This window comes from Geotrypetes seraphini, chromosome 1 (assembly GCF_902459505.1).
Source record: "Geotrypetes seraphini chromosome 1, aGeoSer1.1, whole genome shotgun sequence".
Classification (NCBI taxonomy): domain Eukaryota; kingdom Metazoa; phylum Chordata; class Amphibia; order Gymnophiona; family Dermophiidae; genus Geotrypetes; species Geotrypetes seraphini.
The window spans coordinates 275439958-275464412 of NC_047084.1; the positions used below are offsets into that span (position 1 = coordinate 275439958).

At 44.3% G+C, this 24455-nt stretch overlaps 1 protein-coding gene and 1 long non-coding RNA gene across 8 annotated transcripts in view; one reads left to right on the forward strand and one right to left on the reverse strand.

Annotated features, from left to right (window-relative positions):
* Window positions 1-3744, reverse strand: part of LOC117363763 (charged multivesicular body protein 3) — a 128556-nt gene extending 124812 nt beyond the window's left edge. The window contains exons 1-3 of one of the 7 annotated variants that reach the window (XM_033952070.1): window positions 3554-3744; window positions 2270-2436; window positions 1082-1165 (exon numbers count right to left, since the gene is read on the reverse strand). In XM_033952070.1, coding sequence (XP_033807961.1) covers window positions 1082-1165; window positions 2270-2402 — 217 coding nt within the window. In that variant the 5' untranslated portion in view covers window positions 2403-2436; window positions 3554-3744. Of the gene's footprint in view, window positions 1-1077; window positions 1166-2269; window positions 2989-3203; window positions 3320-3553 lie in introns of those variants that run through there. The other 6 variants (XM_033952060.1, XM_033952144.1, XM_033952041.1 and 3 more) reach the window with 6 other exon arrangements.
* Window positions 3407-24455, forward strand: LOC117363801. The gene is made up of 4 exons (XR_004540127.1): window positions 3407-3543; window positions 3738-3947; window positions 18998-19114; window positions 23961-24455. It is a non-coding gene; the product is annotated as an uncharacterized LOC117363801 (long non-coding RNA).

The following is a 24455-nucleotide window of genomic DNA, read 5'->3' on the forward strand; positions in this document are numbered from 1 at the left end:
CCCCTTTTACAAAGCTGCAGTAGCAATGCTGCTGCCGGAAATGCACCAAAGTCCATTCAATTCCTATATATGCTTGGGTGCATTTATGGCAGTTGCATTGCTATCACTGCTTTATAAAAGGGGCCCCAAGTTTTTCTAAAATAACCTGCTAGATGTAAAGATACTATAGTAAACAAACCAAAACAGCAGACTTGTACACGGTGCAGGCAAATTTTATTTTGACAAATAAATCTTAACTAAAAACCTTTTACCAGACGGGGGACCCAACACGGTCCGTGTTTCGGACAACCTTCATCAGGGGTCCATGATGATAAAGAAAAATATCACAAAAAGAAGCCTGGAAAAATAGCCAGAAGTTCTCAGCAAAGGATGACATCCTCAAAGTATGCAGTGGCGGTGACAAGAAAGGTCAGAGAAAGTGTGCTGGGCTCTGCTGAGAGAAAGCGGGAGCCACCGTCTGCTGGGCTGGGTTGGTCTCATCCTCTCCACTCCCAGCTGTTGGAGTTTCCCCGCTTCTTCCCTTCCGCGCACCTGCACTTCCTCCAACCGACTCCAGACCAGACCCGAAACTCAAGAAGCGGGGAAACTCCAACAGCTGGGAGTGGAGAGGATGAGACCAACCCAGCCCAGCAGACGGTGGCTCCCGCTTTCTCTCAGCTGAGCCCAGCACACTTTCTCTGACCTTTCTTGTCACCGCCACTGCATACTTTGAGGATGTCATCCTTTGCTGAGAACTTCTGGCTATTTTTCCAGGCTTCTTTTTGTGATATTTTTCTTTTTTTCTTTATCACCATGGACCCCTGATGAAGGTTGTCCGAAACACGGACCGTGTTGGGTCCCCTGTCTGGTAAAAGGTTTTTAGTTAAGATTTATTTGTCAAAATAAAATTTGCCTGCACCGTGTACAAGTCTGCAGTTTTGGTTTGTTTGCTCTGGTCTGTTTTTTCACTGTAGACGAATTTGGACCTTTGGACCTCTGGTTCTCCTTTTTTGTTAAGATACTATAGTAAACATTTCCAAAACTTAAAATTTGTTAGCTCCAGTAATCCTAATAAATCTCTCATAATATGGTACTTACTTACTATTAAGAAAGTTCAAAGTGATGTAAGTCAGGTTTGATACTTCATTTTTATCAGAGCTCTTGGTGAGACCCAAAACTAAAACAGCTGTCAGGAAGAAATGTCAAATGAAAAAATCTAACATAACAAAACAAAATATTTCTTACCAATTTGAATTTGTGATTGTGACTTTCACACATTTTACCAAATACAGATCTTCATGAGCTACAAACTACTCAACTTTTCTTGATATTAAAATATATTTGAAAATATTTATACAACAGCTCTGAATGCAATTTTGTACCATGTTTCCCTAAAAATAAGTGGTTTTTGGACCCAAAATTAATGACACTATCTTATTTTGTTCGTGTACAACAATCATCTCTTCCTTCCTCTACTCTACCCCAATTCTTCCACTTTCCTTTTTCCCCCCCTATGTGCAGCATCATTCCTCCCCTCTCACCCATCCCCTTGTGCAGCAGAACCCCTCCCCCCCCCCCCGTGAGACTGATTTACCTCCGCTCCAAGGCCTCCTAAAGCAGCAGGGGTAAGGGTTGCTGAATTGACGAGTACAATTTTTTCAGCAAATCAGGCAGCACTAGTATCAGGGATGGAGTCAGGGAGTGTTGTGGAAATTGGGGGGGGGGAGCTTTGGGGGTTGATCTTAACTAGGGCTTATTTTTGGGGTAGGGCTTATATTAGGAGCATCTTTAAAAATCATGCTAGGGCTTTTTTTCGAGATAGGTCTTATTTTTGGGGAAACTGTATGTGTGATTAATGTTGTTCAGCCCTCAAGGTCTTTGTCGACCCAAAAGTTAGTTTGAAAAAAAGCTGTAGTTTGACTTCTATAAGATTAGGGGCCCAATATTCAAAGAATGTTATACGGTACTCCTAACTTTTGAGTTATACTCCTAGATTAGCCTCCTTGAAAACTTACTAGGCCTAAGTGCCTAGATTTGTATTTAAATTTTACTACACTCCTAAATCTAGACAATGGGAAGATTTAGCACTAGAATTTGTTACTAGGTCAGGCCTAAATTTATAAACCTAACTTTTAAACTCCTAACTTATGATGGTCTAGTAAACCTGGTTGAAAATAAGGCACAAATTTGGAGCTTTTAATGAATATCGGGCCCCATAAGCTTGTAGCCCTTTTAAGGAGCAATATATGAGTGTTGCAAGTCTTGACAGAGCACTTAGGTGCTGAATTACCTGACTTCTCCACCAGCTCCCTGACATCCTTCTTCTCGGGCAGGCCTGAGTAGCCCAGCCCCCGGCACTCCAATATGGTTTTCAGCTTCTTGAAGCTAAGGGTCACCGGGTCCACCAACTGGCTGGCAAACATGCCAGTCTCATACCAGACAATGGCCTCGAAAAATCTGGCCAGGACAAACAGGAGCAGAAAATATAGAAGCAAGAAAAACAACTTCAGCCACATCGTGGACCCTTCTGGTTCTCTCCCTAAATATTTATTTATTTAAAGTCCTGTGGGCTCACCAGATAGAGAAACCACTCCAAGAAGCGGGATTCATAAGGGGGGGGGGGGAGGAGTTCAAAGTGCAGTTATTTAGACAGGTGGGTACTGGTGCTTGCCAGGCTACCACTCCTTCAAGGGAGGAAAGGCAGCTCAACACTCTTTCTCTAGCAGAAACACCATACAGGGCCCGGGGCGTTTCTCTTTCCCCTTCTACCCCTTCCTCTGCCCCGGTGTTCTATCACTAGGAACAGAACGCAGATCTGCCGTCCGCAACCGCCTCCATCTTTGCGGCAAAAGAACAGTAGCAACGAGGAAGGCAGCCTCTTCTCCCGTGGATACCGTGTTCAACTCGGGTGGCGAGGAAGCCCGCGTGCGCGACTGACAGCGTCTCGCGGGGTGGGGCGTATCCGGCTCGATTTGTTGTCTGTTGGGGTGCGCGCCCGCGCGCGGCGCCGAGCACCTGGGCAGCTGCCTGCCGAGAACGCGTGACGTCAGTACCTAGGGCCAACGAAAAACAACAAATCGTCTCCGCTCGGTGAAGGGGTTGCGGAGGGGAGATGGAGTGTGCGACTGGCTGGTTGGGGAAGTGGGGGGTTAAGTATTTTTATTCAGTAGGTAAAATGAAAACATAACATTGATGGTCGCCAAAAGCAATGGAGAAATACCTACTCTTGATAGTGTATAAAGAGCCTCGTTAACTCTTTCGCAGTTGGTCTTGTGTCAGGTCACCGACCTGGAACCATTTTTTAGGGTTACCAGATTTCCTTAAAAAACAAACACGTGACTCCACCCATTCGCCCCTAGTCATGCCCCGTTCCACCCCCATGATCCTTATCCCTTCTTCCCCAGCTCTGAGCCATGTCTGAAGGGAGTCAGTCTGAGCATGTGCAGAGGTGGCGCGATGATGTCGCATCTGCACATAGTCGGAGGCCCTGCGCTTGGGGAGCCTTACAAAAACCAGACAACCTGTAGGGTTTTGGAAATCTGTCCAGGTTTTCCTGGACATCAGGTAATCCTACCTTTTTTCATCCTAGGACAAGCAGGCAGTATATTCTCACGTGTGGGTGATGTCATCCATGGATGGTCAAAAAGAGAGCTTTCATTTTAACAGTTCTGGGACTGTCCAGTGCCACATTGCGCTTGTATTGATGCGTTCATATGTGTTGGCCTTTAGGATCCTCAGTTTTTTTTAATTCTCCACAGAGTGAAGAAGCCGTTCATGGATTTCTCTATATGAATTTATTTTGGACTCTCCCTGCGTTTATTTTGATTCTGCCTCTCCCTGGACCCAATGGAATTTCTTTTTTGTTTGTGTCTCTCACTTATTCATGTAGCACTCTACAGTGTTAAAAATGACTGCACACTCTGACGTTGAAGCCATGGCATCTGCCTCACCAGTGCTGCCTCCTTCAGGTGAACTGCATAAGAAAACTAGGAAGTGGAAGCATGTTTTCTCTTCCAGTTTTTTGTTTGGGGTTTTTTTTTTTTAACAATTTCGGTGGGGATCATCAGGGGTGGCACAACTGGTTTTTTTATTATTATTTTTAAAGGGGACAGATATTGTGCACATGCACAATTTCCATGCCCATTAAAAATAAAATTTATGCAAAAATAGGTGCTGTTCGGACGCTTTATGTATGTATATATATATATATATATATATATATATATATATATATATATATATATATATACATACACTACTGGCATTTTCAGATCTGTCAGAGATTTCCGATCATTAAAAACTGGAGCTTAATTTTGTGACTCATCTGAACATCAATCAGAGTGCTCACTTTAATACTGATGAGCGCATTGTAATCTATTTACAGTAGAATCTCAGTTATATGGCACCCACAGGGATACTTGAGAGTGTGTTGGAAACCTTGTCTAACACACTCTCAATTCCCCTCCCGGCCCGAAGCACCAGCGGTCCTGAGCCATAAAATGTCCTTCTTCAAGCCCCGAAGTGGCAAAAGCAGGTGGTAGTCCTGAGCCGCGAACCCCCTTGTTCCCTCCCTCTCTCTCTTCTGTACCTGAAGTGCAGCAGGAGGCAGCCAGCCCTGGCAGGGCCTTTCCTCTGATGTGTCAGAAGTGACTCATCTGAGAAAAAGCCCTGCCAGGGCTGGCCGCGAGCAGTCTGTGCCTCCTGCTGACTCTTCAAGTACGGAAGAGAGAGAGGGAAGGAGGGAGTTCAGAACCGCTGCTAAGCTGGTGCTTCAGGGTGGAAGGGATGGGGGTTTGTAGCTACTTGGGGCTTGAGGAAGGGAGAATTTGCAGCTTAGATGCTGCCACTGGTGCTTCGGGGGACATGGGGTAAAGACCTAGAACAATTGCTTTCGCCTACTACTTATGAGGAATTTAGGAAATGTCTAAAAACACACTTGTTCATAAAGCATCTAGACAACTGATCCTCTCTTTTCTCTCCCCTCTATAGTGATTAACTTATCCTATTGATCACTCTCTCCTCAACAATGAATTTCCTGTCCTATTAATTCTCTTTCTTCCTCCCCTCTTAAAGTCAATCAATTTGTTACCTTTGCTTAATCTTCTGTAAACCGCATAGAACTTCACGGTATTGCGGTATATAAGCCGTTATTATTATTATTATATTTTTTTTACACCGGTGATTTTTTTTGCTGATTGTATAAGGGTCCTGGTTAACTGAGACTACATATAATTATCAGAGGCTGCTACAAACCATGGCAAAAGACTGCAATTAGCCATTTTGGGCATCAGCTGAAATACTTCAACGCTAAACAGGTTAAACTGGTTTTGCATTGCTCATTAAAGGCATTGTGAGTTTTGAGCATTTGAACCCCAATCGGGTTTTCAGGATATCTGCAACAAATATACATGAGTGAGAGAAATCTACATGCAGGGGAAGCAGGGCATGTACATCCATCTCATGAATATTCATTGTTGATATCTTGAAAACTTTAAAACCTGAGTGTTCCCAGAACAGGTCTGGGCAGCTCAGAGCTAGGATATTTCCTCTTTTAATTCATCATACAAAAACATTCAAGCTGTGGTGTCATCTCAGGAACAATAACATATTCTTTTGTTGCCAGACACATTGCCAACATAACACATTGCAAAAAAGACACTCAGAACCATAGGTGCCAGTTCTGTTGGTGCTAGAGCACCCCCAATATTCTTTCCAGCACTGCATAGACATCAGAATTAAAATCTTCCCAATGTAGAGTTGCAAGGAAAAGCAGGATGAAAGGGAGTATCTGTAGCTACTATTCCTGCCTCCCCCATTGGTCAGATATTTGTTATCTAGCCAATAAGTTGCTTAGGAAGTAGGACCAGTAGCTTAGGAGATACAATTGGACAGACATTCCTTAGCCAGCCAATAGGCTGCAGGGGAAAGCAGGACTGAAGGTTGATGTTTCCTAAGCTATTAATCCTGCCTACACTGCAGCTTATTGGCTGGCTAAGGAATGTCAGAACAATGGGCTAATAGCATGGAACAGAGAAAAGCTGCAGGTAGGTCATAGAAGCTTCCTGCCATTGGGGGGGGGGGGGGTGAGAGAGGCTCTGGGAAAGGAATGAGGAAGCAAAGAATAGCACCAATGTTGCTAGGTCTATGGTTTTCTCACCCAATTGGGTGTTTTTGAAAGTTGGTTGTGGGAAATTTTGAGTGGTTGTGGGTTGTATATTTTTGGGCTGGCTTCTGATTTTAAATCTATAATGTCAGTAAGTCCTCTGTAGGAGGAAACAGCTATTTTACAAGGGGTCCTTTACTTGCCAGAACCTGCAGGGTTGAAGCAGTGGTACTTTCTGTGCACATCGAAAGCTCTATCAAAGATCTGAACCTTTTAGGACAGTGTAACGCAAACTGTATGCCTCCTGAGATTTCAGATGTGCCACGGCACACTGGGGAGGAAGAGAGATGTCAGCACCTGCTGACTGCCTACAGGACATGTCTCTCGTGGCGAGAGGCATGCCCTGTAGACAATCAACTAGCGCTAGCACCTCCCCTTCTCTTCAGCCATCTTCCCTGCTGGCACCCCCTCACTAGCATCTCAGGGCCCATCTGAAGTGCCTTTGCACATGCGCAGACGTAATCCATGATGATATCATGCATGTGCATGATGTCATCATGGCAACGCCTGTACACCTCTGGGTGTCTTGAACTGCGGCCACTACCTTTAGTGTGTTGCAACTCAAGAAAGTTTGTGGGACGCTGTTTTAGGACCCCAAAATGATTGCAGGATCTTCATGGATACCTACCTGTAGTGAGTCATTGTAGACTTATTTACTCTTGGGAATATGAAGAAATATATTGGGCTGTTTTGAGGCTGCTTTTTCAAAGTAAATGGGTGGGATTTTAGAAAAGTATCTGGCAGCCCTAAGTATCACAGACACTAACAGCTGGAAGATGTGGGTTGTGAAGGGAAGAGATAAAATGTAAAAGGGAGAACATCTGAAGTGGATGCAAACTGTGTGTGGGGTGGGGGGGGGGAGGACATGGACTGTGATACAAAGATAAGTGGGTGGGGAATATGTGGAAGAAAGAAGAGGGCAGGGAGAGGAACTGTGGTAGAGAATGACATAGAAACAAAGTTTGTCCCTGTCCCCACGAGCCTTGTCCCCGCAAGCCCTGTTCCCCTCCCATCTGCAGAAGCCTTGAATAGTTATGATTTTATACTGATCATTAAAGTACAAAAAGAAACAATATTCTGTACAACTGTCATTTTATAAATCACAAATAATACATAACAAGGATCAACAAAACTCTTGTCTCCCCTCCCCTTTCACAAATATCCCCTCCGCTATCAAGAAAACTGAACAAGCCAAATTATTACACAATTCTACATAGAAAAATCATGCTAACAGAATACCTCAGTTGCACACACAACAAATGCCAAATCTATAACAGCTGACCAAAAATGATAAACATGTAATAAGCCAAAATCCCACAAGCCTTGCATGTAGTAAATATCAAAGAAATAGAATGATCCATTTCCTCCTTATTTGTGCAAAACAAAGATTGCACATGACAGGAATAATTTTAGGGGAGTGCAAATAGAGCAACTGCCCTCTGGTCAGAGAAAGCCCTAAGCCTGTTGGAAGCTGAAGAAGGTGCAGCCTGGTAGTGGGCTTTGTGGATCCGAGATATGTCTAACACTAGCTCTGGCAGGATACACATTTCAAATCTGATTTACAGTGCAATAGGTGTGTCATTCTAGACCACAGGTGTCAAAGTCGGTCCTCGAGGGCCAGAATCCAGTCGGGTTTTCAGGATTTCCCCAATGAATCTGCATGAGATCTATTTGCATGCACTGCTTTCAATGCATATTCATTGGGGAAATCCAGAAAACCCGACTGGATTCCGGCCCTCGAGGAGGGACTTTGACACCCCTGTCTAGACAAATAGGTTATCTCCCCATGGCCATGAGCCATATGCAGAAGGAATCCACTCCGGATTTCTGTGTCCCTCCTACTTCACTGGGAGCTCTACTGCCACCTGCAGTTTTTCCCTTCTGAACATGAGCCAGAAGGAGTGTTTTTGTTCTGCTCTTCCTTTTCTTATTTTATTCTGTGTTTTTTAATGTTTTTGGTATCTTCAGTGCTTGGAGCTTTCATGCTTGGCATAGCTCTGCCTGCATAGAGAAGAAGCAGACTGCAGTCTGCAGCTGACAGGGCGAACCCTGGTGGTACCTGTTAGCCAGCCTGCTTTAGTGTTTTTGGAGCCCGGGGCTGTCCCCGCTTACTCTCCTTACCTACTGCTTTGCAGGGGTTTGAGCGCAGGTTGTCAGGAGGCTCAGCAGTATCTTGCAGGGTCTGGCTGTATTTTTCTCCTCCCCCCCCCGCTTCTGCTAGTACATTCATCAGTCCATGAGGGTGAGGGAGCGGTCAGATGCGGTGTCTAACTGGCAGCCTGAAGATCATCGTGGAAGAGGTATATCCAACATGAAGCAGTGATTCTTCTCCATTCCAGTTACTTTAAGAGAGCTGAGGCAGGCTACAGCACATTGCAGCACTGGTCACACAGTGAGTAAGACTTTTAGAGCCTCTGAGATGAATCGGGGGTGGGGAGGTGTTCGAAATTCAGATTTGTGAGGATCCCTGCATGTACTCCTGTGTTCCCCCTCCTCAAAAATCTCAAAATTGCTGATTTTTAATTTTGGGAATTTAGTTTAGCATTTTTAAGCGTGATAATCATGACAGCAACCATCTTGGATTTTTAGCAATCTTTTTTTCAAAAGTTCCCTGCATTTCCAAAACTTCCATATTTGCCTCAAAACCTGTTGTAATGGAGTCCTTGGGCTCTTCTACCCCAAATTCAAGCCAGGATTGCACAAAATATGCGCCTTGGAGTGTACTTGCGCCATGTGCAGCTCTGGTAGTATACACATTTCAAATCTGACATATTCTAATCATAAAATAGAAAATAAAATTATTTTTCTACCTATTGTCGTCTCATCATTTTATTCTTCAAATCATGTTGGTCTCAGGCTCTGGTTTCTTCTGTCTTCTTTTAATTTTCGCGAGGGTCTCCTGACCATTTGACATTTCTTTCTCCATGCTCATCATCCATCTTCCATCTCTGTGTATATATTTTCTCCCATATTCAACATCTCCCTTCTCTGTGTCTCATTGTGAGGGAGTCTACAAGACTCTACTACTCCTTAAGGGGAAGTGACACAGGAAGGAGGAGCCCGCTGTACCAGGCTATGGTACGCCCTCACCTGGAATACTGCGTCCAGCACTGGTCACCATACATGAAGAAGGACACGGTACTACTCGAAAGGGTCCAGAGAAGAGCGACTAAAATGGTTAAGGGGTTGGAGGAGTTGCCGTACAGTGAGAGATTAGAGAAGCTGGGCCTGTTCTCCCTTGAAAAGAGGAGACTGAGAGGAGACATGATCGAAACATTCAAGATAATGAAGGGAATAGACTTAAAGACAAGTTGTTCACCCTCTCCAAGGTATAGAGGGCACTCTCTTAAGTTAAAAGGGGATAGATTCCGTACGAACGTAAGGAAGTTCTTCTTCACCCAGAGAGTGGTGGAGAACTGGAATGCTCTTCCGGAATCTGTTATAAGGGAAAACACGCTCCAGGGATTCAAGACAAGGTTGGACAAGTTCCTGCTGAACCGGAACAAATGCAGGTAGGGCTGGTCTCAGTTAGGGCACAGGTCTTTGACCTGGGGGCCGCCGCGTGAGCAGACTGCTGGGTGCGATGGACCACTGGTCTGACCCAGCAACAGCAATTCTTATGTTCTTATGAAGACAGGAATCAGGAAGAATTAAAGGGCAGGGCCAGAGCTAGGTCAGAGAAGACAAGAAGAAAGAAAGAGGAAGAGGTGATTCCCGTATGCGTCTTTACTACAACCCTTAGATACTTGACTTGGCTGAGGTAAGCCAATCTTCCTTTTGTTACTGAACACCTGTGAGTTTGCTCTGAGGTCTAGCTGGGGTTAAACCCTGTTGACTGTCTAAGGAAAACTGTTGAAAAACATGGCATGGCAGTCACAAGCCATAGACAAAGAACTCTGTGGCGAAGCTGATGTTCCAGATAAAGGCTTTATTAAAAATACAGTTTAATAATTCACATAAAAATATCTAAAGCTCAAAACATTGGGAAATATGGACTCAACACGGTCTGTGTTTCGACGATACAGGCGTCTTTAGGGGTCCCTAGAGGTCCTAATATAGAGGCTTGTGGATTAGAAACTAAAAACAAACTCAGAAAAAACTCTGCGCTGGTGAGAGATTCTTAGGAGCGGGAGGAAAAAAAAGCCATAGTTCATGTTTTGGGTCCTATCAGCTACAGTCCCCTCTCGGAACTTTTTGAACAAGAGGTCTTGTTTTAGGCGTTTCTGACTTGGACGAGAATGTAGTATAAAGACAGATGTACTAGTGGTCTGGATAATCAAACTGCTGGACGTAGAAGTAGACAATTTTTTTTTTTTTAGTTCAAGTAATCTTTATTGAAGTTTATAAGAACAAAAATCATAAACACAGGACACATAGCAATGCAATGCCAAACATGGTAACCATCTTAATAACAACATAGTGATATACTCAATGAATTCGCAATTCTGTCTTAATCTAGTAAGCATCAAATGCAAATTAAAATAAAACTAAAGCAAGTAAAGTAGAGATGACAACTTAAAAAGGACAGGGAGGTAACAAACCTATAAGGCAACAAAAAGAAAACTCATCAACATGATCACATGGTTATGTATAATACGTAATATAATATGGATTGAGAAAACACAATAAACCATTTAATATCACAAGTAGATGATTTTTTTTAAAAAAAAATTTGAATGAATTTTTCGAGAATGGACGTTGCCAACTTTGAGCGACTAGCACCCTAGGCCAAAAACGGACTTAGATGCTTGTTTTGATTATGCCCCTCCATGTGTTCAACACAGGGGATAGGGGCTGGGACTTGTATACTGTCTTTTTGTAGTTATACAAGTACACTCAAAGTGTTTTACATACATGTACAAGTGTTTTCCCTATCTGTCGCTGAGGGCTCACAGTCTATCTAATGTACCTGGGGCAGTGGAGGATTAAGTGCTTTGCCCAGGGTCACAAGGAGCAGCAAGGGGTTTGAACCTATAACTAGAGAATGACACAGTGAAAAAATTTATCATTGTTCCTGCCCCATCCCCGTGAGCTCATCCCCATCCCTGCCCCATCTCCATGAGCTCAGTTCTCGTCCCCGCCCCGCAAGCTTGGTCCCCATCCCCGCCCTGCAAGCTGTCAAATCCCATCTGCACAAGCCTCGAATAGTTATGATTTTATACTGAACCTATTTTATGAAAATATAAAAAGAGACAATATTCTTTACAATTGTCATTTTATAAACACAAATAATACAGAGCAAGGATCAACAATACCCCTGTCTCCCCTGCGTTTCACAAATATCCCCTCCACTATAGTGAAAACTGAACAAACCAAATTACTACAGAATGCTACATAGAAAAATCAAGCTAACAGAATACTTCAGTCACACATGGCAGGAATAGTGTTAGGGGAGTGCAACTAGGGCAACTGCCCCTTGGTCAGAGAGAGAGCCCTAAGCCAGCTGGAAGCTAAAAAAGCACAGACTGGGCGATGTGGTCCCCAGTTATGTCTAATACAAGCTCTAGCAGGATACATATTTCAAATCTGAAATATTGTAATCACAAAATATAAAATACATGTATTTTTTTCTACCTTTTTTTTGTCTGGCAATTTTATTCTTCAAATCACATTGGTCTCAGGCTTTGGTTTTGGGCTCCTTCTGTCTTCATTGTGGCATGGCTGGCTCCTGAAGGTAAAATAGGCACAAGAGGAGCTAGGAAGGAGATGCTGAGTCTGACACGAGTACAATTTTTTTTTACTACTGGGCGGTAAAAGGTCTTGTCCTCATTCCCGCGGGGCGGTTAAAGGTCTTGTCCCCATTCCTGCAGTAAACCAGTTGCAAATGTCTCCATTCCTGCGGATTTACTGCGGTAACCACAGTTTACTGTGGTAAATGGTCCCCGTGTCATTCTCTACCTATAACCTCAGGGTGCTGAGGCTGTAGCTTTAACCACTATGCCACACTCTCATCTTGCTGTTGTATCTAGATGACATCCTGGTGTTCTCTTCATCTTTTGAAGACCACCTTTATCATCTGGAAAACGTCTTTAACCGCCTACAGAACATGGATTAAACCTGAAACACTTAAAGTGACTGTTACTAGGCAGGGAAGTCCAATTCTTGGGGCACATTGTGTCTGAACATGAGGTGGCAGTTGATGGTGACAAAACTAAGGTGCTAAAAAACTGGCCAGTCCCCAGGAGCATCCAAGATGTGAGGCAATTCATTGGCTTCATGAGCTGTTATCGTCGCTTCATGTCTAGGTACATGCAGATTGCCAAGTCCTTGCACATCCTGATAAGGGAAGGGAAGGGGAATCATGCCATTTATATGGACAGCAGAATGTCAAGAGGTTTTTAAGCTAAAGGCTGACAGTCGCTCAAAAGAGCATGGTTTGGGACAAAGTATCTTTAAAAGATATCATCATAAAAGGGAAGACAGAGTATCCTGATAGTGAGATTGCAACAAAGGCCACAATTGACTAGGTTTCCTTTAAATACAGAGCAGGCTGATTTTAAAGATTGCAAATTATCCATGCCAACTGCTGAGCAAATTGTAAATAGATAAGACAAACATTGTTTGAAATGTCTAATCTAATCTAATCTGGGATTTATGAGCCTTGCTATGCCTAAAAAGATTCAAGTCGACTTACAATAAAATTTAAGAAGATACAGTTTAGTTCACTGCAGGAATGCTGTAGAGATACATTATAGAACCTTTGAGATTCTGCGTCTGTAAGCAAATGCCAGAAGCCTAAGAAACAAGATGAGAGAGTTAGAATATATTGCACTAGATGAAAGGCTAGTTATAATAGGCATCTCTGAGACCTGGTAGAAGGAAGATAACCAATGGGACACTGTCATAATGTGGTTTAAACTATATTGTAGTGATAGGATGGATCAAATTGATGGAGGCGTAGCATTATATGTTAAGGAGGGCCTTGAATTGAATGGACTCAAAATTCTATTGGAGCAGAAACATACCTTGGATGCCTTTTGGGTAGAAATTCCATGTGTAAGGGGAAAAAGGATAGTGATAGGAGTGTACTACCGTCTGCCTGACCAGGATGAACAGACAGATGCTGAAATGTTATTAGAAATTAGGGAGGCCAATAAACTGGGTAACACAATAATTATGGATATTGAATAGGTAAATGTAATATCAGGGCATGCTAGGGAGATAAAATTCCTTGATGAAATCAAGGACTGCTTTATGGAGCAGCAGGTTCAGGAACCGACAAGAGGTGAAGCAATTCTAGATCTAGTTCTTAGTGGAGCACATGAATTGGTGCATTAGGTAATTGTGCTTGGCCTGCTTGATAACAGTGATCATAACATGATCACATTTGATATAATCCCTAGAATACGTTCACACAGGAAATCCAATACAACAGAATTTAACTTTAAAAAGGGGATTATGATAAAAGAGATTATGATAAAAAAGAAACTTAGAGTAGAGAGTTGCGCGGGGACAGAAATCCCACCCGTCCCCACGAGGAATCCCTCCACCCCGCAAGGAATCCCCTCCGTCCCCAGACGTCCCTGCAAGGAATCCCCTCCGTCCCCGCCCATCCCTAGAAACTTCAGAAATAGTTATTTCATTTAATTATGCTACTGAATTAAAGGCTCTGGTAGAGACCCATTTACAAATAAGCAAAGACACTTTATTAATTTGGAAATATTAATTGGGAAGAATACATACTTTGTAAATGGGTTTCTACCAAAGCCTCTAATGTAAATATAAAATATAAATACTCAGCTGATGAGAACCCCCAAACTGTCAGCTGAGGATTTCCTTTGCAGTTGGCCAGGGGTCCCTTTTGCCAAGCTCAGCAGGCAGCAGTAGCGTCCCTGAGTCACAGATTCTGGCACCTCAGTGACTAATGGATGTTGCCAGCGACTGCTGTGCTTGGTGGAGGGGAGTTCTGGCTGTCTCTAGAGGAAGTCCTCTGCTGGCGGTGCTTGGGGATCCCCACCAATCACAGCAAGGGTCAGCAAGTACTTCAACACTGTAGAAATAAAACCAGAAATGCATTTCTTTTCTTTTGAACACAATACAAAGACATCTGCTATATACATTTCCCAAAGGTAACATATTTTAGTCAATAAATTCTGTTTTTTACCTTTGTTGTCTGGAGACTTATTTTTCCATAAAGTTGGTCCCAGTTTCTTTTTTCCGCTTTCCCATCTTCTGTAAATTCTGTTGCTGTCCATTGGTTCCTCCTACCATGATCCAGCATTTATCCCTTTCTCATCTTTCGCCTCTGCCCACCAGCCCCATGCCCAACATTTCTCCTTCTATCACACCTCTTCAGCACCATGCCACATCTTTCCCTCAATTCCCTTCACCACTATGTCCAACATTCCTCCCTGTTGCATCCATTTCAATCTGTCCCACTGTTCCCTTTTCACCACAATATTTCTCCCTCTCATCTGTACCTCACTCCCTCCCTATGACCAAAAATTCAACTTTCTTCCATTCTCCATGTACACAACCATCTCTTTCCTTCTCACTGACACACCCACGCAAAATTCTCCCTTTCCATTCCCTCCCCCACCTCAGCATCTCTTTCCCTCTCTTCCTCCATCCTCTCTCCCAAGTTCATGCCTTGTGTCCAAAAACACACTCCCTTCCCCCTTTTATGTTCCGCGTTTGCCTCCCATGTTCGACCTCCTTCTATTCCTCATTTGCCTCCCACATTCGACCCTTTCTGTGTCCTGTGTTTGCCTCCCACGCTTCGTGTCCAGCCCTCATCTGCTAGCAACTTTCTCATCCAAATGGAGCTCTGGGAGGTAGCTGGAGCCGCGAGGCTTGTCTTCTTTTCCTACCTGCCCTGCAGCAGCACACATAGCTGACCGGAAGTCTTCCCCGATGTCAGCGCTGATGTCGGAGGGAGGGAGGGCTTTGCTTAAGCCCTCCCTCCGACGTCAGCGCTGACATCGGGGAAGACTTCTGGCTAGGCTATGTGTGCTGCTGCAGGGCAGGTAGGAAAAGAAGACGAGCCTCGCGGCTCGAGTTGCATTGAACCCCACAGGATCCTCGAGACCACTAGGGGCGTCCCAATGGGATCCCCGTGACCCGAGGGGGGAACCCATGGGATCCCCGTGGGTCCCCATTCCCATGCAGCTCTCTAAACTTAGAGGAGCAGCTGCAAAAGCCAAAAATATACATCAGGTAAGGATGTTATTCAAAAATACCATCCTGGAAGCCCAGCCTACATATATTTTATGTATTAAAAAAGGAGGAAGGAAGACCAAACGTCAGCCAGCATGGTTAACGAGTGAGGTGAAGAAAGCTATTAGAGATAAAAGAGAATCCTTCAGAAAGTAGAAGAAGGATCTGACTGAAAATAATTGTAAACAGCACGAGGAATGTTAAGTCAAATGCAAGGCGCTAATAAGAGGGCAAAGAGAGACCTAGAAAAGAATATTGCGTTGGAAGAGAAAACACAAACTAAAAACTTTTTTTAGGTATATTAAAAGCAAGAAGCCATGAAGAGAATCAGTTGGACCACTAGACAACTGAGGGATAAAACAGACTTTTATCCCTGAAGAAGTGGAGGAGACAAAGACTGTCTGAACTAAAGAAGGCGTGGGATCTCTTAGAGAGAGGAAGAGATAATAGTTCTATGTTAGCAGTCACTGACCAGGAAAAGGATCTAGGTGTCATTGTTGATTCGTTAAAACCCTCAGTTCAATGTGTGGTGGTGGCTAGAGAATGACACAGGAAAAAATATTTGTTCCCTTTCCTGTCCCGTCCCTGCGAGCTTGGTCACCGTCTTGTCCCCGTGAGCTTGGTCACCGTCTTATCCCCGTGAGCTCAGTCCTCATCTCCGCTCCATCCCCACAAACTATCTGATCCCATCCACATAAGTCTCAAATAGTTTTATACTGAACTTATTTTATTAAAGTATAAAAAGAAACAATATTCTGAGCAACTGGCTGGAGCATAAGAAACAGAGAGTTGGGGTAAATGGACTGGAAGAGCGTCACCAGCGGGGTGCCCAGGGCTCGGTGCTTGGACCCATGCTCTTCAATATCTTCATAAACGATCTGGACATAGGTACGACGAGTGAGGTGATAAAATTTGCAGACAATACAAAGTTATTCACAGTAGTGAAGACGCAGGGGGATTGCGAAGATCTACGTGACATAATCGGGCTCGAGGAATGGGCTGCGACATGACAGATGAGGTTCAACATGAACAAGTGTAAAGTGATGCATGTTGGTAACAAAAACCTCATGCACAAATACAGGATGTCCGGGACAGTACTTGGAGAGACCTCCTAGAAAAGGGACTTGGGAGTTCTGATCGACATTTCGGCAGGTTGCCCATGTCTAGCCTTGGGTAACAGTCACCGTGTCATTCTCTAGCGGCGGCTATAAAGCAAATAGAATGTTAGGAATTGTCACAAAAGGAATGGAAAACAAAGATGAAAATATTATTATGCCCTTGTATTGCTTTATGGTACAGCCACACCTCGAATACTTTGTGCAATTCTGGTCGTGATATCTCAAAAAAGATATAGCAAAATTATAAAAGGTACAGAGAAAGGCAACAAAAATTATAAAATGGATGAGACGAGTTCCCTATGAGGAAAGACTAAAGTGACTAGGGCTCCTCAGGTTGGAGAAAAAACGGCTCAGGGGTGATATGATAGAGGTCTATAAAATAATGAGTGGAGTGGTAAGGGTAGATATGAATTGCTTGTTTACTGTTTCCAAAAATACTAGGACTAGGGGGCATATGATGAAGCTACTAAGTAGTAGATTTAAAACAAACTGGTGAAAATATTTCTTTACTCAACATGTAATTAAACTCTGGATTTCATTGCTGGAGAATGTTGTATAATAAGTTAACTTAGCGGGGTTTAAAAAAGGTTTGGATAAATTCCTAAAAGGGAAGCCCACGGGCCATTATTGAGACGGCTTGTGGAAATTCACTGCATATTCTTAAGATAAGCAGCATAAAAGGGGGTGGGGGATAGTGTTTCCCACCACTGGAAGAGATACCATCTTCCCCAGTGATGTAATGTTATCATTTCTGACAGCTGCAGGTACTCAAGGGAACAAAAAAAAGCATTTGCAGTAATTATATTGTCTATTTGTCATTGAGAGCATAATGACCATTTGGAAGTACAGTATACACTTTTATTAGTAAATAAAAATGATTTACTGCAGGTCTCTGGACTTTTGTTATATGGCATGAAGAAGGTGTGGCAGTGTTAATCTTATTTATAAGAAACAGGTTCTGCTTGCCTGACAAGCAGAGAAGGCAGTATGTTAAGATATAGGCAGACTTCAAATTAATTTACTTATGCTTCATAGTTAAAGCAGTAGCTTGTCCATTCTCTGCAAATTTCACTTGTTTAGCTCAAGGTTTAAATTTTTCATTTAAGAAAAATTGTAAAATATCCAAACATCTGCTCTCCCATCCACCACAAAAAAAGAAAGAGAACAAAACAAACAAACTGTGAGACAACAATGAAAAACGATTATGTCAAATATATGTGATGGGATCTACAGACAAAGCAGGATGAAACTAGTCAAGTTATCCAGAGAACAGCCTGAATAAAGTTGAGGAATAAGAAAAAAAGAGAACATGGTCCTAGGTAGGGTTACCATATGGTTCCAGAAAAAGGAGGACGGATTGAGATATCTGGGTTTTACTTTTACTGAAAGCAATGGAAGTAAGAAGGACAAATAGGGACATCTGGGCTTTACTTCTATTGAAAGCAATGGAAATAAAACCTGGATGTCTCAATCCGTCATTTTTCTGGAGCCATATGGTAACCCTAGCTAGGTAGAGATATTGAAGAGGGAAGGACAGCTTTATGGTTCTCTTTAGCTGAGGTGCAATACTCCCAAACCCGGGGGGGGGAGGGAGGAGGGGGGAAGAACAAGAAGCAGAGGGAGAGTAAAGAGAGTAGAGTGAGGCACAGAAGCACTAGCTTCCCCTGGAGAAAGCAGATCCAAGAGAGTAAAAAATCAGACCTGGGGAGCTCAGTGGTAAGCAGGGCCATAGAAACAGAAACATGATAGTAACATAGTAGATGACGGCAGATAAAGACCCGAATGGTCCATCCAGTCTGCCCAACCTGATTCAATTTCAATTTTTTAAATTTTTTCTTCTTAGCTATTTCTGGGCAAGAATCCAAAGCTCTACCCGGTACTGTGCTTGGGTTCCAACTGCCAAAATCTCAGTTAAAACCTACTCCATCCTATCTAAACCCTCCCAGCCATTGAAGCCCTCTCCAGCCCATCCTCTCCCAAACGACCATATACAGACACATGGCAGAGAAAGTCCAAATGGCCCATCCAGTCTGCTCATCTGCAGTAACCATTATCTCTTCCTCTCTAAGAGATCCCACGGGCCAGTTTTAGACATGCTAGGGACCAGAAAGGCAGAAATTTTGGAGTGGGCCCCAAAATCAGCTAAAAGGCTGTGACTCAGCTTTGGCAGGATTTGGGCTTGCTGTAACACGGGGACCCTGGACAATTGCTTTAGCTACTCCTCTGGTTATCTTTGGCTTAGCATGTGGTTCAATTTACATATGTTTCCTTAATCCTTTGGTTATCTTTGGCTCTCTCATTTTTCATGCATTGTGCTTCTGTTCTCTGATTCCATCTTGTGTACCCCTGTTACCCTACTTATTTATTTTATGGATATGTACTTTGACTTTTGTTTACTTATGTTTATGATGGATCTTTTACATATATGCATGTCATTTTGATTATGTCTTTTGGCATATACATATTTCTATTTTGTATGTTTAAAATTTTGTATGTTTATATTTAATTTTAATCATGTTTGTTTTTATTTATGCGGTGATTGTACATATGTCCACATCTGTATTTTTAATGCTTTTATTAGTGTCCGCCGAAACTTGGATCCTTGTTGGGACTACATCTTTGAATAAAGATCTTCTTGTTGGTTGAATAGACGTCTCCCTTGCCATTCATTGGACTGTCTATAGCTACTTCTCTGATGGTAAGGACCACCACCCCAATGGGCTGAACAAGAGAGAGAGCCCATGCAGGTCAAAGGAGATAATTGGAGGGCTAATCTTCATAATAGATCTCTGTGCTAATATGTGGGGAATAATTATTAATTGTTTCAAAGCTCTTCATAATATTAACTTAAAGAAGCAACACAAGTATATAAAGGGGATTCAGGGCCAATCTAACCATTAAGGCAGCATCTTCTGAGGGGGACAGCAGTCAAAGCAAAACAATAGGTTGCAAAAACCACAAAAAAACCCTCAAAAAACCATCAGCAGGTACTTTTGTTTTTACACATTTCTACAATTTTTACAGGATGCTTTCAGGAGGGGTGACCAGGATGGTCATAATTGAGTATAATTATTAAGTGGGAAAGCCTAGGGTCCTAAAAATTAATTGGGCTGAAGGTTTGTCTAAGATAAGAACATAAGAACATAAGAAGTTGCCTCCACTGGGTCAGACCAGAGGTCCATCCCGCCCAGTGGTCCACTCCCGCGGTGGCCCACCAGGTCCTTTGACCTGTGAAGTGATTTGACCATTTTTATATCCTACCTCTGCTTCTATCTGTACCCCTCAATCCCTTTATCCTTTAGGATCCTATCCAAACCTTCCTTGAACCCCTGTACTGTGGTCTGGCCTATCACAACCTCTGGAAGAGCGTTCCATGCGTCTACCACCCTCTGGGTAAAAAGAACTTCCTAGCATTTGTTCTGAACCTGTCCCCTTTCAATTTCTCCGAGTGACCCCTAGTGCTTATGGTTCCCCACAGTTTGAAGAATCTGTCCTTGTCCACTTTCTCTATGCCCTTCAGGATTTTGAAGGTTTCTATCATGTCCCCTCTAAGTCTCCTCTTCTCCAGGGAGAACAGCCCCAGCATTTTTAACCTGTCAGCGTATGAAAAATTTTCCATACCTCTTATCAGTTTTGTCGCTCTTCTCTGGACTCCCTCGAGTACTGCCATGTCTTTCTTGAGGTACGGCGACCAGTACTGGACACAGTATTCCAGGTGCGGGCGCACCATTGCACGATACAGTGGCATGATGACTTCTTTCGTCCTGGTTGTGATACCCTTTTTGATGATGCCCAGCATTCTGTTTTCTTTCTTTGAGGCTGTCGCACACTGCGCCGATGGCTTCAATGTTGCGTCCACCATCACCCCCAGGTCTTTTTCAAGGTCGCTCACCCCTAGCAATATTCCCCCCATTTTATAGCTGAACATCGGGTTCTTTTTCCCTACATGCATGACCTTGCATTTGTCCACATTGAAACTCATTTGCCATTTTTTTGCCCACTCCTCTAGTCTCGTCAGGTCCCTCTGCAGGTCTTCACAATCCTCCTTGGTTTTGACCCTGCTACAGAGTTTGGTGTCATCAGCAAATTTAATGACCTCACATTTCGTCCCCATCTCCAGGTCGTTGATAAATATATTGAACAGGAGTGGTCCCAACACCGATCCCTGAGGGACTCCGCTCGTGACCCATTGCCAGACTGAGTAATGCCCTTTTACTCCAACCCTCTGTTTTCTGCCCGCCAGTCAGTGTCTGATCCATCTGTGTACATCCCCTTGCACCCCGTGATTCCACAGCTTCTTAAGCAGCCTTTCGTGAGGTACCTTATCGAAGGCTTTTTGGAAGTCGAGGTAGATGATGTCTATGGCTTCCCCCTTGTCCATCTGGCTGTTTATTCCCTCAAAGAAGTACAGTAAGTTCGTGAGGCACGACCTACCCTTGCAGAAGCCGTGCTGGCTCGCCTTCAGTTGTCCATTTTTTTCTATGTGCTCGCAGATTGTGTCCTTGACCAGTGCTTCCATCATCTTTCCCGGGACCGAGGTCAAGCTCACCGGCCTGTAGTTTCCCGGATCTCCTCTTGATCCCTTCTTAAAGATGGGCGTGACATTTGCTATTTTCCAGTCCTCTGGGATCTCCCCAGTTTTCAAGGATAGATTACATATTTGGCAAAGTGTTTCTGCTATTTCGTTTCTCAGTTCCTTTATTACCCTTGGGTGGATGCCGTCCGGGCCTGGTGATTTGTCGCTCTTCAGTCTGTCTATCTGTCAGAGGACATCCTCTCGGCTCGCCTCTAATTGGACCAGCTTTTCATTGTGGTCTCCATTTATGATCTCCTCAGGTTCTGGGATATTGGATATGTCCTCTCTCGTGAAGACTGACGAGAAGTACTTGTTTAGTCTGTCAGCTATCTCTTTTTCCTCTGTTACCACTCCTTTCCTGTCTCCGTCGTCCAATGGTCCCACTTCCTCCCTGGCTGGTTGCTTCCCCTTCACATACCTGAAGAATGGTTTGAAGTTTCTTGCTTCCCCCGCCAGTCTTTCCTCATACTCTCTTTTTGCTTTCCTAACCTCTCGGTGACATTCTTTCTGGTGCCTTTTGTGCTCCTTCTGGTTGTCCCTTGTTGGGTCCTTTTTCCATTTTCTGAAAGATGATTTCTTGTCACTTATCGCCTTTTTTACTGCATTGTTTATCCACGCCGGGTTTTGAGCTCGATTCTTTTTGCACCCTTTCCTAAATCTTGGGATGTACAGGTCTTGTGCCTCATGCACCGTGCCCTTGAGTAGGGCCCAGGCTTCCTCTACGGTCTCCATCTTCATTGAGCTGTTGCTGAGCTTTTTTCCCACCATTTTCCTCATGGCCTCGTAATTTCCTTTTCTGTAGTTGAGTGCTGTCGTTGTGGTTCTTTTCACCTTTTGTGTTCCTATGTTTAGTTTGTACTGTATCATGTTGTGATCGCTGTTTCCTAATGGTGCTAGTACTACCACCTCCTTTGCAGGTCCCCCTAGCCCATTGAAGATTAGGTCCAGAGTGGCATCCCCTCGCGTTGGTTCCGTGACCAGCTGTTCCATGTAACAGTCCCTCGTTGCCTCTAGGAATTTAGTTTCTCTCGTGCAATTGGAGTGTCCAGTGTTCCAGTCTATTCCAGGGTAGTCGAAATCCCCCATAACCACCACACTTCCAATTTTGCATACCTGCCTCAATTCGTCCTCCAGGTCCTGGTCGTTTGTTTCTGGCTGTCCTGGTGGGCGATAGTACAGTCCCAATTTGATGTCTGCTCCATTTCCTGTCAGTTTAACCCATATTGATTCCAAGTGTCCGCCCTTACTGTCGTTTCCATCCTGGTTGAAGGAATGGAGTCCTTTATATACAGTGCTACTCCTCCACCCTTCTTGTGTGTCCTGTCCCTCCTATAGAGTTTGTACCCTGGCAGGGCCACATCCCATTTGTTGTCCTCGGACCACCATGTCTCTGTGACTCCTATTATGTCCAAGTCCTCTTTACTGGTTATAACTTCTAGCTCTCCCATTTTTGTCCTTAGGCTCCTGGCATTTGTATATAGGCAAATTAAGTCCCGGTTGGTTACCTTCTCATTTGGTTCTCCTCGTGGTTTGGTGCTCCTGTCGATCCCCTCATGGTCTGCCAGTCCCCGAGCCTCGTTCTGTTCACCTTCCTCCTGTGGTGTGTCTATCCCGTCCTCCGTCCGCTTCTTCGACTTTGGATAGCCCTCTGTTTCCGGCTGTTTCTTCATTTTGTCGCTCTTTAGTTCCTTAAGTTCCTTTGATCCCTGCAAGGCGTCTTTGGGTTTTAGTCCAGAAAATGTCCACACAGTCTCGAGCCCTCTATTGCCATTTCCTGATTCAGTATCCTTGCTTGATACTGTGGTCCGATGTGTCGAGGTCAGATCGACTATCGGCTTTCCCCTTGTTATCAGTTTAAAGCCATGTCTATGCTGGTCTGGATGTTGCGTGCCAGCATCCTCGTCCCAGCCGCACTCAGGTGCAGTCCGTCTCTCCTGTAGAGCTTGTTTTTCCCCAGGAAGGTTGTCCAGTTCCGTACAAAGTGGAAACCCTCCTCATCGCACCATCTCCTCAGCCATCCGTTTATTGCTTGCAGCTCGATCTGTCTCCTTGCATCTGCCCTCGTTACTGGCAGGATCTCTGAAAAGGCTATCTTCCTTGTCCTCAGCTTCAGTTTCCTCCCCAGGATCTTAAACTGCTCGGTCAGTGTAGTTCTGTTGAAGTTCCGTCTGCTGACATCATTTGTTCCGACGTGGATTATCACTGCTGTCTCCTCCGTCTCAGCTCCCTCCAGGATCCTCTCGATTCTGTCAGATATGTCCTTTGTCCTCGCCCCTGGGAGACATGTCACTAGGCGGTCTGGTCTGCCTCCTGCTGTGTGACTGTCCACCTCTCTCAGGATTGAGTCTCCCACCACGATTGCAGATTTCCCTTTTCTCCGCTTCCTCTTGGGTCTCAGGTCTGTATCGGTGATTTGACCCTCCAGTCCTTCCTCTTCCTGATTGGTTCCTCCGCAAGGTCCTTCTCCCCCGGCTTCTGGTGGTGGGTCCTGTCCTCCATCTGATGGTTCCCTTTCGAACTGCTGGTGATCCCGTGTCTCTACCATCTTGCAGGCCTCCTCGATGAATCTCTCGAGCTCTCTGACCTGCTCATTGATGTGGCTCTCTCTGGTGGTATCGTCAGTTGCCTTGATTTCCCATGGTTCCCCTGCGGCACAGAGTCCCTCCAGCTCCTGGACTTTGATCTGCAGTCTCCCGACCTCCTTCTTTAGGCTATCCAGTTCCTGACATCGACCGCATATGTAAGCCTGCCTCCCGCAGGGGAGGTAGTCATACATGTGACACTCGATGCAGTATACTGGAAAGCTTCGCTGGGATTCTGCTGCCTCCATTTCTCTTTCTTCGTGCCTAAGTTTCTTGGTGCGCTGGGGTGTGCCCGGCGTGTAGCTAGCTGGAAAAGTAGAGAGAAGAAAAGAATGAGAATAAAGAAAAGGAAGTAGATATATATAAATTTTTTTTTTTTTTTTTAGGTTATTTAAGAAGATTGAATTTGCTGCTGCGCAGCCTGGACTCCTGGCTCCTTCTCAAGGCTCCTTCGCAAAGGCTCCCGCTAAGGCGAGTGCCTTTGCTGTGCGCCTTCGCCGTGCGCCGAACGGCTGGGCGCCGTTGGCTCCCCCTCTTTTAAGGGGGAGTCCGGGCTTGCTGGTGACGCTCGCTGGTGACGCTGGGGGGTGGGCGGAGCTTCCTCTCGCCGCTACCACACGTTGCCTGCCTTCTCCCTCACTGCCTTCTCTCCCGGCTTCCTCCTCTCCTCTTCGCACTAACTCTGAAAGGATTTGAATCATGTATAACTTGCTTAGATAGATCAACATGAAGTATGGAAAAAAACTATAGGACTACCTTAACAGAAAAAAATATGATAATTCTAGTGCCCTTAAAAAATACTTTAGGATACTTATTCAAGGCATTTACTATGTTATGTTTAAAATTTTGTCCTTTACTGGCTTTAATGCTGGTATACCTTA